Genomic DNA, 15050 nt, shown 5'->3' on the forward strand with positions numbered 1-15050 from the left:
GCGAGGTCCTTAGAGATATGCACTCCCAGGAACCCTGCTCACCCTATCCACTGCGGCACTGTTGATGGTTAGTAGTCCAACTTTTTTAGCATAAAGCCTATGTTGCTTGGAGCTGTTCCTTTAACTAATCAGATTTCAAACTGGCTTTTTGAGGCCCTTCTAAATAAATATAAACAAAACGACAAAACAAACCAGGAAAAGTTCTAGTTTAAGTGTAAATCTTTACCTTTCGCTTGAAGATAGATATAAGATTTTATGAGGTTAATATCGATGGTCCGCTAGAGATAATGTATGCGAGTGGTGCAGCTGTGGCTGCAGTGAAAGGAGACTTGTTTATTGGGTTTCTTGCTTTAGAAATGGCATTCATTCTCGCTGCATGAGATACCTATCTGTAATGCCACGCTCTTTATACTTTATACGTTTCTTTATTACAATAATATTACAAAGGGAAAAACCTGAGCAGAGGAGCCAAAGGAGCTGAACTGAAGTCCAACATCCAATTAAATGCTTCTTACACTAGCAAATTCTTCTCTTCACTCAATGACTCAATGACTACTATTAATATCACTAGTTAGGTAGATGATCATCTAGTATTTCTAGCTATCATTACATTAACATTTTAAAAACCTACAATCGTGCTCTGGTATTATTATTATTATTATTATTATTATTATTATTATATGCATATTATTATTAACAAGATTATTCACATACCATTATTGTAGTGTGAAATACAATATTTTTAAAAGCACCAGACTATAGACTGACTCCACAGTCCCTCACGTATAATCTAAAAAGCCTTTATTGTATACATTAAGCCACGATATACACATATTGTGTAAAACACATTACAACAAGGATTTTATTACAGCACAGTGTATCACAGTTAATCCTCAAGTTAACACTGATAAAATAACCTACAGCAATTCCTCTCTGGGTTCTCAAACTCCTGTTCTTGTTTCTACACAAGATATTTGATCAATGCCAATTTCACCAATCTCCAAATGCACATGTATATTTTCAGACATATTTCAACCCCAAATAATACCAAGAAGTTCAGTGGAAAAGTTGTGGATCTTGTGCCTGGAATCAACAGTTCCTCTCTGACAATCCTGCACATTTAAGTACAGAACTTATGCTAAGCTTCCACTAGTCAGAGGTCAGTGAGGAAAGGAAGTTGCTAAATTTAGCGTTGACGCCGGGTTGATTCCTGTTTGCTCTGGCTGGACAGGATGGTGTGAGTCCATGGAGAGATATCATCAAGCACACTTGGCTGTAGGCAAGCAGAAAGGCATGCTGGAAGGAGGCACAAGAATGTCTGGGAAGATTGGGCGGTATCCTGGTGGCAATGGCGGCGAGCTCTGTTCTAGTAAACACAGCACCGTCCCTCTCACGTCTCGCGGAACGTCTCCACGTACATCCAGCAGCACCGAGACATGGTCCTCACTTTAAAAACACAAACATAAGGATTGTAAACAACTAGTTATTGTGGGAGAAAATTGCTTTTCTACTAAATATTGGAGGACCTTTCAAATTCCTAGTCCCAGATTGTATGCAAACACTTCATCAGTCCATAGAGCTCTGAATAAAAATTTGCAGTCAGTGCATAAAGAGAACTTCAGAGCAAAGACTTTTCAGAGCTGAGCTCAAAAGTATATCAAAGCAGAGAAGCCAGAAGGAACTGATTCCAACATCTACTTAATGCATTTTCCACTAGCAAGTGCTTTTCTTCACTCACATATGCAATGACTACTAGTAATTCCTAGATAACATTACATTACCATTTTGAACCATCCAAACCCCAAAGAGATGCCAGCATCCACATTGTATACAATTAAAAAACAAACCACACCACACAGAGGTGCAATCCAAGAAACCCTCAAAGAAACTTTTGGTGTATATTTTTAAGTTAATTACTACCAAAATGAAGTCATGAATGGTTTCTCTATTGAGATTCAGTTCAGACATAAACATAAACCCTTAAACTCTTATTGTTACATTTCCGTCAAATAAAACAATTTTACATTGTTATAAGAATGTTATATAAAAATGACAATCCCCTCTTCTCCCTTAAAAATGGCACAAAAACGGTCTTAAAAGGGCGCATTGAGAAAAAAATAAGATACCATTGTTAGCAGGACAGTAACCTACCTGATGTCAGGGTACTTTGATATCAGTCCAGACACCTCAAGGGTTAGCATACCAGGATCTTTTAGCTTGATCAGATCGGCCAGCACAGGGATCAGATCTGTAGGATTCACCTCGCTGACAGTCCCATCGACCTCCTAAAGACAAAAAAACTTCTTTTGAAGAAACTTTATGACTCAAATGAAACATACATGCTAAGAAGCCTTATAAAAAACATGAAGCTAATATTGCCCGGTAAATAGTTTGCTTTAATCATAATCCTTGCATAATCATATACTCAGACTTCAGACAAGGAGTGTCTCTAAATAATTCAGTAATCAGGGCACTGATTAGGGAATTGGCACAACTCTGTCTACAAATGCTATTATGGGGGAAATGTTGATTGGGGTGGGAGTGTTAGGTCAGTGGTTAGGGCTCTGGCTTAATGATCAGAGGGTCTCAAGCCCCACCATTGCCAAGCCATCATCCTTAGGCCACTGATCAAGGCCCTCAACCCCCTTTGCTCCAGGGGCAATGCATCATGGAAAACCCTGTAACCCTCACTCCCAGCTAGGTATTGCAACAAAATTGTGATTTTTTTTATTTGACGTTCTATATAACTAATTTTTACAACATAAAACTCGAATAATTTCAATGTTTCAGTGACTTGTGATAAATTTAAAATTAATTTAACCATGGCGCCTGAAATATCAGGATCGAGTCATCCATACCCCGATGTGTAACCAGGGTCTTTACCAGTGCCCAAACTTGTGTACACTGTATACTGACTTATTTCCCAGGGAGATAATTGAGACGCACCCAAAATAGAAGATTCTGAATATTAGGTCTGAATCAGTGAAATACACAAGCTATTTCCTATACAGTATGCAAGATACTTTGTTTATCCTCACCAAGCTCTGGAAGTGCTCCCTGAGCTGCTGGGCATCCTGGACCATCTGCTGTGCTAACAACTGCCTCTCCTCATCGCTCCGGCAGATCAGCTTCTTCTGCATCAGAGCACGTACATACTCCACCACTGTCAGCCACTGGCACTCCTCCTGCAGCCGCTGTACAATCATACACACACAATTCTATAATGGGGAGATTTGACATTTATTTTAGTCCAGTGCAACTAGTAGTATTAAGCTCACTATAAGTGAACTTAATCAATCACTTTACATTTAATTCTATGTTTCAGTATCTCAGAGCGAGTTAATAAGGATGCTTCAAAATGATGAGTCTGTCTTATTGTATATTGGTTAGCTAGTTAGCTTGGTAACTGACTATAAAGCAAAGGGGTGCAAACAAATACTGCATTAGCATGAATTTATACACTTTATAGACAAAAGTATTGGGAAAATCCAGCCATATGTGTTTCTTTCTCAAACTGTTGCCACAAAGTTGGAGGCACACAATTGTATAGGATGCATTTGGATGTGGTAGCAATGTATTTTCCCTTCACTTTAACCAGGAGACCCAAACCTGTTCCAACAAAGCCAGCTCCACGGTTTGCATGAATTTGTAAATGGAATATCTTTAGTGGCCTGCTACTGACCTTATCTTTAAGACCTTTATGATAAACTGGAATGCTGCTGCACCCCAGGTCTCCTCACTCTACACCAGTTAACTGACTTTACTAATGCCCTTGTGGCTGAATGAGCACAAATCTCCATGGAATTTGGTGGGAAATCCTCCCAGAAGAGTGAAGATTATTAGAATTGCAAATTAGGACTAGATGTGGAATGGGATGTTCAAAAAGCACGAAAAGTATTATGATTAGGTGGTTACAAACTTTTGCCCATATAATGTATGAGCTTATATTCCAGTAAGTGTGTTTTCTCGGGAGGCCTTGTTTTATCATCATCATCAACATCATCATCAACATTATAATTGAAGAAAAGCCTTGTTTTTGCACAAAGACAACCAGGTCAACTAAATACATTTTCACATCATTGTGGTGGACTTAGACTTTATTTGTGGTTGTTCCTAAAATTAAACGTGATATCAAAAAAATCTTTCTGTTGCCAGAAATCAGGCAGTGCAAGCAAATTTTCCCAGACCACCGCAAATATTTTTTTCATTGATCTAAGTAAATGAAGGTAGGGTGACGGTACTTTTTGACAATTGTAGAATAGTGCAAACACCAACCTCTCTGCAAGGTGAGCGCACCCGGACGTACAGTTCGCAGTGGCGCTCCAGGATGCCACACATTTTAGGGATGACATCACCCTGGACCAGCCAGGAACGTGACAGGAGCCCCTGCAAGTAGGGCTGAAGATCCAGGAGCAGCTTGTCCATCACGAGTCGACACGCTTTTCTCACAGCGCGGTCTAGAGAAGCCAGTGGCCCGGGGGGAATCCGGGAAAAGCGCACTGATTGACGAGAGCTAACCTGCTGATGAAGGGTTTCTGTGGACGTCCTGAAAAAAAAAGAGGATGCAATGAGAAAGACGTCCATAGAACCCTGTTTTAGGTGTGTTATGACAGCAGCACAAACACAGACATACTGTAAAAAAGATACTTGTTCACCATCTCACTTGAGGATAATGCAGTTGCTTATGCAGGCCAGGAGGTAATGGAGGTAGAACTTGGTGTTGTTTGATGTCAAATCCTTTCGATGCTCCTTACCGAAATCAATGATAGCGTCTCGAAATCTGAGTGAGATTTACAGAGATGATGTAAAACCCAGAGTTAGGGCTAAAATTTCACACTTACTACACAATACTACACACTTACAATACAGTACTATACTCTTAGAAATGAGGCTACCAAACTCTTAATCAGTGGTACATTGGGTCAGGGGTATATGTTTTAAATTTTCAGCAGATTATTTAAATAATCTTTAATAATTCCGCTCCAAACACCTCAAACGACTCATTGCAGCATCGCTGTATGTCAAACTTATGTCATGTGAAAAAACATCTCTGTGGCAGATTTGTACGGTTTCAAGTAGAATTTCATGTTTACTCTTTATTCTAACTTGTAGTCCATCATGAAATTGCAGACGGGGTAACACAGGTGATCACATTAGTCTTGAAACTTTTGATACCACCTCATACCAATGTGACTGGCCAAACGTGTGAATTTTTGCCCAACACAGGGCTTACACCAATAATTAATAAAAACATTGTTGGGTTTCTGTATGCAGAGTCGTGTAACTCTGTGTTTAGCTTCTGGTGAGCAGGACGATGAGATATATAGGAGCCAGTGTATGTTGAAAAATGGATTCAGAGTACTCTATACTCAAAAAGGATATACATACAATAACAGATGAAGGTATAAATGATTCTCTTGATTGTACTACAGCAATAAAGAAAGGCAGTTTGATACCATGGATATCTTCAACATGTTTGACATTGGACAATGACTATATTTCATCAACTATTTTAAAAGCACAAACCTGGTAAGAAGGGTCTCCATTTCATACAGACCCATCTGGATTGTCTGATCCCGCAGACTTTCACTGATCATCAAAGCCACCCTTGCATTCTCCTCTAACATCTAACAATACATAATATGGCAATAATATTAATGGTTTTACTTAGCAAATAAAGACAATTAATGTTTGAATTTGGTTTACAGTTAAATTAAGTGTTAACATCTTTTTGTCCTCTATCTTGTTACCAATACAAAACATTGAAGGTTATCAAGAAACCACAAAGAACTTTACAGTGGTTCCAGTTTTACCTCTGGTTATTCGCTAAAGGGCATTTTTTAATACTATTTGGAAACTATATGGAGTCTTAGCATACCCTTAGGAGTGATTTCTCTAGAAATAATTATAGAACAAGCACATTTATACAGTATAACACTATTTGAATGCTTCTTATCAGCTGTTGTTATAGAAAATTAGTTTAAACGTAAACTAATGTCAGCATAATTGACTAATTTGAATTTTCCTCTTAGGGGACATCTCTGGGCAAACCTGAGTGATGATTGTAGGAAGGCTGGTATGGTAACAGCCCTCGTGGTCAATATCAGGCTCCTGATCCCTTTGCCAGTCTGTAAGCTCGACCTCCAGCGCCTTTTGCATCCATTCCGAGAGGCTTTTCTGCAAGAACAATCACAGAGAGACTTCAGCAATACATCCCTCCTATAATTCTACATATTTTGTGATTACTTCCTGTTTCCAATTTACCACAAGTGGCTGTCTTACCCGAACACACTGAACATATTTGTTCTGCAGTTGTTCCAAACCGCCCTGAGATATCAGAGGGCCCATCTCTTCCAGGTCCAGATGTGCAGCAAGGCTTGGGTCGCCTATCATTTCTGAACTGCAGGAGAAAATATTGAGTCGTTTGAAAAAAGTTATATGTGCAGTTAATTTTTTTGTGGTGGTAGCTCAGTGGTTAAGATATTAGACTTTGGATTGGAAGGTGACGACTTTAAACCCCATCACATATATGTATATATAAAGCTAGCCAAAAACTAGCTTCAATTTTGTGGAAATTTTTCTGTATATCATACATCAGTGCTATTGATTTCTTGAATTTAATTGGTCAGAAGGTGCTACTATTAGTGAGCTAGTAAATACACATACACATACACTTTTTATCATTCAATCTTGTAAAGTTTAGATCTTGTTGTAAGGTCACATTTAATATTTATGGAATATGGTACTATATATTTGATTGAAAACAAATCAAAACCCTGCATCAATGATTATTTTCCCATGATTCGATTCCTTGCTTTTGTCTTTAAAAATGCTTTTTGGTTCACCTGCTCAAACAACAAATATTTTTGAGGAGCTTTTTTGCCATAACATCAGCTCTTCACATTGTCTACTATCCATTTATATTCTATAGAAATGAATATTTACATGTATAAATACACAGACACAAACTGACCTGTTGTAAATGTGAAGAACCCAGTTCAGGACTGCAAAGATCTCCCCACTCTGCAACTCCCAACCAATGATTTGTCCTAGGTGGACCTGCAGGCAGCGGTGGCATGCACGTAGATACGCTTTGGTGAGGTGGTAATGTGGAGGAACACACTGCTCCAGCAGGTTGCGCACTGTAGACAAATCTCCCATGATGCTATGCTGTAGTGCTGAAAGGTGGCCCGCGAGTCCGGGGCCTCGAGTGTGTAAGTATGATGCACTGCGGAAACGAGCGGCCACGGCCTCCTCCAACACCTGAGGGACACGCAACACTGTCACTAATCAAATACATTTTCATTATGACTGATGTTTATTCATTTTTACTTACTATATTGCGATGAATAATATCATTACAAGTGAACCTATCTTAGATAAACAGTATGCAAATGAGTATGATCTAATATTTGTTATTCATTTATTATTATAAATTAAATATCTCATTATTCACTCTGTTTTAGATGCTAAATCTATTAGAATTTATTTGAAGCATTATTCACAGACGAACCAACAAAATGAAACTATTTCAAGCTTGAAATTTGTACAAATGTCTGTAAAAAGGTTTAAAAGTTACTCTTATCACACCAATTTATTAATAGAATGATATCAATAAGTCAAAAACTGATTTATATCTATTAAAATGATCATGAGCCCAAAACCTTCTTTTCAACTACTTAAAAAAATTGAGCAAAAAAGGCCATAGGTGTTGTGGCAAGTTAGAATCAGGTGTTTCTTCTATCATTTATTCCTCTCAAAATGTTTTGTTTGCTGATACACCAAGCGCCAATCAAAACAAGTTCAGAACAGAGTGCGTGTAAATCCACTCGTCAAAAAAAAGGAATGACTGATTTTGTAAAATGTAGCTGAGTAAAAAGTAAAATATTTGAATTTAAAATGTAATAAAGTTAAAGTCTCCCCAAATGGAAACACTTTAGTAAAGTACAGATACATGAAAAAGCTACTTAAGTACAGTAAAGAATTACATTTACTTTGTTACTGTCCACCACTGGGGAAAACACAAATACATTTATATATGTATTTTCCAGGCAACCAAACATGGAACAGCAGCACTCGCTAAAACAGCAGCACTAGCTAATTGATTCAGTATGTGTCCTTCTCTATATACAGAATTAATTGAGAACCTTAAACTCATGACAAATGCTATTTGAAGAACGTCTTCTTATAATTGTTATTAATTATTGAAATCACACATGAAGAGACTTTGTGTTGCACTAAATGCTATAATCAGTGTGTATCAAACCTTAAAGAAGCGTTCTCTCCAGCAGCGAGGCCTTCCTGGGGGCATGGGCCTGCCATGCCTTACACCTGATCCACACTGCCTCTCCTCGAGGAAGTAGTGATCAAGCGCTTCCTCGCGCTCCACAATGCGTACTGCCGACACGAATGGCGTGGGGTTCTGCAGGGAGAGAGTCAGTCCGCTCCCCACCACTGCCCACAGCTCTTTAGCAAGTGCCTCTACAAGCCGCCCCACACCAGAAAAATAATTCTGCACCAGTGCATCATCTTCATGGCTCAGCAAGGTCTGGGAGGATCCTCTGAATTCATGGAGCTGAAGAAGAACCTTATCTTGCCAGTGTTCCAGCTCCATAAGGCAAGCGTGAGCTTCCAGCAACCGGCGTGACTCCACAAGGCGCTCAGTTTCCAAAACCATGCTCTTCACTGATCAAATCCAAACACAAAAAAAAGCATTCAAAACATGGTGGACATGCAATGGGACTGTGATCTTGTAGTGTGAATAGTATGTGATGAAAAGTAAAAACCAGATTCACAATTCTGTGCCAGACACAATGAGGTTATAAAAGTTCAGTTTCTGGGATTGAGCTTTTGAGCATGATCCTTAAGGATTTGCTCAACTCCTAAACTCTGCAACTTTGGATTCTGCCTCATTTGTAAGTTGCTTTGAATAAACGTTCTTGCCAGAGGGGGATATTTAGCAATGAATTGACGTAGGAAGCAACTTCTTGGATTTGTTTTAATCTAATTTAGTTAAAACACCAATATGCTTTAAACATGCAAATAAAGATACAAATAGGAGATGCACTAGAACACCAGAAAGCTTCATGTTCATCATGTTGCATCTCAGCAAGATTATAAAGGAGTCATGCAAGTGGAAAAAAAAAAGAAAGAAAGAAAGAAAGAAAGAAAGAAAGAAAGAAAGAAAGAAAGAAAGAAAGAAAGAAAGAAAGAAAGAAAGAAAGAGAGAATTAGGCTAATGATTTCAGTATAATTATAACTAAATTTCACAGGCAGGTACTTGAGTGATGTAGCTGAGTTTGAGAAGTTTTCAGAATCAGAATACACACACCGTGTTCACAGTGCTGCCTTTCAACCTCTGGAATTTTCTCATATATCTCTGATTCTGAAAGAAATACTGAATATACAGATATGCATATGGACATTTGGAAGGTAGTAGCATTTATAACACAGCGGGTCCATATAGTTGAGCTAATACTGTAGTTGCATATGTTTGGCTAGCATCTCTTTAATCTACAGGAAAAATAAAGAAGATCAGCCAGACATCTTGTTATTTTGGCTTGAACTTTTATCTGCACAGATCTCAGTGGCTTGACTGACATTTGATCTTGTGATCTTTCCATAATGGGGATGCAGATTATGTGTATCATGAAAGCATTATATACTTTGTATGAATATAGATACACAGTTTTGCTTTTGCCTAGCTTAATGCGAGCACAATCATCATTTCAGCAGATGTGGATGTTTGATGTCATTTAGCCAAGCTCCTTGCAGTAGTACTGTTCAAGGGAGAGCTATAAAACCTCCAGTGAATTTCACGCTCTGCCCAGTGGGTGGCAAGTCATTTGCTGGCATTCAGACGTTCAGGAAAATGAACAACCAGTTAAATGACAGTTTCATTGCTAATTTCCTGTAGGCATCACATCTAAAATCCACTCAGCTGTTCCCTGTGTAGCAGTATAATGAGGATTTAGCGGGTGGGCCATTAGCAGTTAACAGAAATGAGACACTTGGTAATGTGCCTTAATCATATCTGAAGCTACTGTCATTACAAAGAATGATAGGTTGATAACCTCATGTTCTGGTTTCATTGTGTAATAATTAGCACGTAGGATTCAGGATCAAAATATATGCTAAGTAAAGTAGAATCGAGATCAAAATATCACCTATAAAACATTATTTAGGGATGAAGTCTGACATATTTCAATAAACAGTTTAAAAAAGCAGCAACAAAATGTGTAAGTGATAAGTTGCTTACGTTAAGTTGCTTATAAAAGTCCAGGTAAGCAAACTATCATGACTACTGCTATCATTTTCAACAACTGGCACAGACTTAAAACAGACAAGAGAAAATGATATTGAAAAAAACTGCTTTCTGTTAAACAAGCCAATCTGTCAGTTTCAATTAAATGGAAACTTTTTCATTTCCACTAATGACGATCTGCTACAAAACTGAACTGCAGCCATTTTCCTTATACATTTACTGACCATGCTACAGTGTTATTTCATGTATTTGATGCATCATCTAGATCACAGTCTGCTAGTAGACCACTTCTCATTCAAATAACTATGTATTTTAGGCTAAATCAAGTCAAGTCAAGTGAAGTTTTTTTCTATAGCGCTTTTCACAACAGACATTGTCTTAAAGCAGCTTTACAGAAATCAACAGTCAAGGTGAACGGTGTGTATTTATCCCTGATGAGCAGCCATGGCAACTGTGGCAAGGAAAAACTCCCTTAGATGTTATGAGGAAGAAACCTTGAGAGGAACCAGACTCAAAAGGGGAACCCATCCTCATTTGGGTGACATCAAGAGTTTGATCATAAATCTTTCAACAATACAGAACACTGGAGAGTGAGAACTAACATGACTACTGGAGTATAAGATTATAAGTAATGTTCTTTCTATAGCCATTATGGTTATAAAACTAGGAGCTACTGAGCTCAACATTTGTGAATTTTTCCATTAATTCACTAAGATTCTAATATAAAAATGAATTTATATCCCAGGACTGCTGGAGAACAATAGGGAGGTAATTTAGCCAGACCTTGATCTAATCCAGCTGTGTGTTTTAATTTCATTCTATCATGATATGTCTTGGATAAACATCACAAATGCACATAAATATAATGTCAAATAATGGCAGAATAAAACCTAACCGGAGTGGAGGTGTGGCAGGTTAGTGACAACAGCCTGCAGTTGACAGTGATTGACGGACGTCTCTCTCAGCGTGTCCACTGCGTCAATGCTTTCAGCATTCTTACTGGATTCGAGTCTCACCAATTTCATAGCGTGAGACACTTCTTTTAACTCGGCACGAGCCTCTCGGAGCTGTCCCAGTCCCCAGTCTACACCTTCTAGATAGGACTGGACAACTGACTGCAAGAAAACCGCAGCACTTAATCAGAAAAATTACAAAGAACTCTTTTTCTTGTGTTATGTTTATACATAATAGGTTACAAAGTATTGAGTTCAATGGCAAGAACTATAAGTAGTATTTCAAACAAAATATCATTGACTCCTAATGTTGCAAATAAGACATGAATTCTTATAGACTGAGAGCAATAATGCATGACTGAGTACAATAATACATGAATACAAGAATAGTTAGGTGCATACTGTGTGGATTATATTTCATTTATTTATTTTATTTTTATCAGTGATGTTCTATGATGGACTGGCACCTGAACCAGGCTATATGGATTACAGTACACAGGTATACTGTACTTCATATAGCCTGGTTCAGGTGCCAGTCCATCATAAAACATCACTGATATGTGTTTTTTACTTCAGAAGAAACTGATAGAATCCCCATATGGATGCAGGATGAACATTGAAACGTTTACACAAAAAGTAACAGGAGCTCAGCATTGAACCAAGAACGCTCTAGGTGTGAGTTGACAAAGCTAGCTACCTCAACACCATGCTGATAAAATAGGACTCCGACTTCTAGAGCCTACTGCATCTGTATTTTTCAAATCCTGAACCTCGTCCAAAAGTTGAAATCAAGATTATAAAGAGGAACCGTACCTTCAACCTAGAGTTTATGCATGCTGTTCTTTGACTCTCCCTCTTCCTGTAGTGTGCAAGACTCTCGAGGTGTTCAGGACGGCAGAACACACCCGAAGCCCATTTGAGAGCTGCGCCCCGTGCCAAGCACTCCGCCCGCTCCAATTCCGGCCAAACCTCCTCACCTGCTGCCGGGAATTCTGCCATCCCAAAGAAGAAAGATTTAATTTGCTTTATATACCTGATATACTTCCAGTCTGAAGTTTTTGTTCCCTCAACCAGATGTTGAAGATACTACCGTAGTGGTTTCTTTACTATGGCATCTTATGCGCATTCCTTTTCCTATGAACTGTGGTTGGAATCTTACCCAAAGACTTAACCACTACCACTATCAGATCCAGTATACTTTATTGATCCCACAGGGAAATTGTTGGGTTGCAATTGCTCACAGTACAATTAAAATAAAGTAAAATAAAATATATTAGGAGAAGTACATTTAGATGCTGTGCAATCAATGAATTTCCAATCTTATTGAAATATACTGTACAAAATGTGTAGCAGCACTGAAGTCAGACTACAATGATACAATTATACAAGTTATCGCAGAAGCAACAATTATTGTACTGTAATCAATGCACATAAATTCATTTTAAATGCATATTAGAAAAAGTGGCTTGGTAGGAATGAAAACCTGAACCCACACCGGCCCTTTGTGGAAAAGATTGGACACCCCTGTCTTAAGGTTAATATTGGACCCCAACACCAAGAAAAGTGAAAAAAATAAATAAATACACATGATTTGAATGGAGCTGATTTCTTTCTAGACCAGACTGTAGATAAATGCAGAACAGAAATATATGTTTAGTAAAAAATATTTTTTTATATCTTTTCTTTAGGTCATCAGTAAGAGAAGGCTGAGAATGGAGCTGCCAGGAAGGAGGAAAAGAGGAATAGCAAAGAGGAGTTTTATGGATGTGGTGAGGGAAGACATGCAGGTAGTTGGTTTGAAAGAGGCAGATGTACTGGACAGGGGGATGTGGAGACGGATGATCCGCTGTGGCGACTCCTAATGGGAGCAGCCGAAAGAAGAAAAAAAGAAGATCTTTTCTTTAGGTCATTAAGACAGCTACCTATAAGCGTTTCATACTTTGTGTGTGTATATGTGTGTGTTTGTGTGTGTGTGTGTGTGTGTGTGTGTGTGTGTGTGTGTGTGTGTGTGTGTGTGTGTGTGTGTGTGTAATAACCTTCCCACATAATTGTTATGCCATCTATATGAACAATGATGCAATGCATTGTCTAACGCTTAATAATTTCTTCACTCTATTGACACATATTAGATTTTAGATTCACAAATAATATCATATCTTTTATCATCAAATATCGTTTGACACTCAATGTCAGTGGTAGTACATCTCTTTGGTTCGTATACATATGGAAACACAAATAGAGGAAGGGATCGAAGGACTGTTAATGTAGGCACACTCTGAAAGCCGAAGCCCTCATCCAGGTTTATACTGAAACCCATACTACATCAATAAACTCCTCGCTCCTTTCCCCACCAGTAAAGCACATGCTTCCACTTGGTTTGTTTTGCATTCCTTACATGTATGGAATGACCTGAGCAACTCTGTTACTGTGATACTGAAGTCTAGCATGCATATACATGCTCTTTTGCAATAGGAGAACCGTGGCTCATGTCTCATGAGTGTTTCTAAATGAATAAGCCTGTTCATCCTTCACCAGGATAATGTGACTGAGATCATTACATGCAGCATGTGATGGTTTGACATCATCTCTGTCTCCATGCAGTTTACCGGATTATTGTTGCTGTCAAGAATGACTCAGCTTAGTATCCTTCTCATTCTATTCTCATGATGTTGAATCTCAGTCATGCTGTTAACTAGGCAAACCTTTCCTTCTTTTCTACCTCCACATCCCTCTCTGCGTCTGCTATACTTATTTTTGCAACTTGTGCTGAAACACTGACTGGACGAGCAGACAAAACATAAAAAAGTGCATCACGAGTGGAAAAAAAACATAGATCTGTACCTTCTTGATTGTCACAGCCATTCTTGTTGCCTTGTGACATTTAGGTTCAGGTTCGTCAGAGTTCAGCTGTCGTCTTCTCGTGTGTGAAGAAGGAGCCCTTCGCTGAGGGCACGCAGTACATGCGGAGAGAGAAAACAGGGGGAAGAGAAGAGAGGGTACATAGCAGCTGAGCTGCCTTCCTCCAGCCTTCCTCTGTCCCTCTTCCAGACACATCCTCCACTCCACAGTCGACAGGAAGGGAGGGAGGGAGAGAGAGCGATAGAGAGACACAGAGAGACGGATGGGGGAGAGAACAAGCGTGAGAGAAAGAGAAGGGGACAAAGGGAGGGGACTCAGTTAGTAGAAAGGATCCAGATGTAGGACTGTTAGGGTGGGGGTGTACTTTGTGTCCACGCTGCCCTCGCACCAGTCTTAATCAAACCCTCTCGGGCTAAAATACAGCTTTCGGCACAGTGATCATATTCAGATTAGCTTACAGAATGATATCATTTACAAGCTGGAGAAATGTGCTGAGGCTTCAGGGGTGTCATTATTAATTCATGACTAGAAATGAAGCCAGAATTATTTATTATAATGAGTTGAAATTTACATTGATGGCATTTGGCAGATGCTCTTAACCAGAGTGACACAAAAAAAAACGGTTAAGGGCCTTGCTCAAGGGCCCAGCAGTGGGAGCTGCCACCATCCATGAAATAAATGTATAAACTGAAATGAATGTATACGACTTATAGAACAGTTAATACCACAGAGCGGTTGAGTTTTTTTGAGCTGTTGCAGTTCTGATTGGTCAGAAGGTGTTGAGTCTTTTTGAAAATGGCAACTTAATGATTTATATTGCTGTTGTCACCGTAATATGTTATTAATCGCATACTAAGTACTTGTACCTCAGCCGCAAAAAATATTAAACATTTTTTTAAGCAAATTACAACAGTTCTTGATATACTTTATTGATTTTTTCTTTCTGTAAGAAGATCATATAACCAGAGGTGGGA

At 38.7% G+C, this 15050-nt stretch overlaps 1 protein-coding gene across 1 annotated transcript; it reads right to left on the minus strand.

Annotated features, from left to right (window-relative positions):
* Positions 1-784: 784 nt before the first annotated feature.
* exoc3l1 (exocyst complex component 3-like 1) lies at positions 785-14288 on the minus strand. The gene is made up of 13 exons (XM_046850570.1): positions 14059-14288; positions 12031-12209; positions 11160-11379; positions 8267-8685; positions 6974-7263; positions 6283-6400; positions 6052-6177; positions 5527-5627; positions 4664-4780; positions 4276-4546; positions 3039-3194; positions 2152-2285; positions 785-1446 (listed from the first exon to the last, which is right to left on the minus strand). Exons 1-13 carry the CDS (start codon positions 14096-14098, stop codon positions 1260-1262), a joined length of 2358 nt encoding a protein of 785 aa, XP_046706526.1. The 5' UTR covers positions 14099-14288; the 3' UTR covers positions 785-1259.
* Positions 14289-15050: the final 762 nt, after the last annotated feature.

This window comes from Silurus meridionalis, chromosome 5 (assembly GCF_014805685.1).
Source record: "Silurus meridionalis isolate SWU-2019-XX chromosome 5, ASM1480568v1, whole genome shotgun sequence".
Classification (NCBI taxonomy): Eukaryota; Metazoa; Chordata; class Actinopteri; order Siluriformes; family Siluridae; genus Silurus; species Silurus meridionalis.

Coding starts and splice junctions, on each gene's coding strand:
- exoc3l1 (XM_046850570.1), bottom strand. CDS start 14,098: ATGTCACAAGGCAACAAGAATGGCTGTGACAATCAAGAAG. Junction 6,401..6,973: donor GTTCTTCACATTTACAACAG/GTCAGTTTGTGT, acceptor TTTCTCCTGCAG/TTCAGAAATGATAGGCGACC. Junction 4,547..4,663: donor AGCAACTGCATTATCCTCAA/GTGAGATGGTGA, acceptor TTTTTTTTTCAG/GACGTCCACAGAAACCCTTC.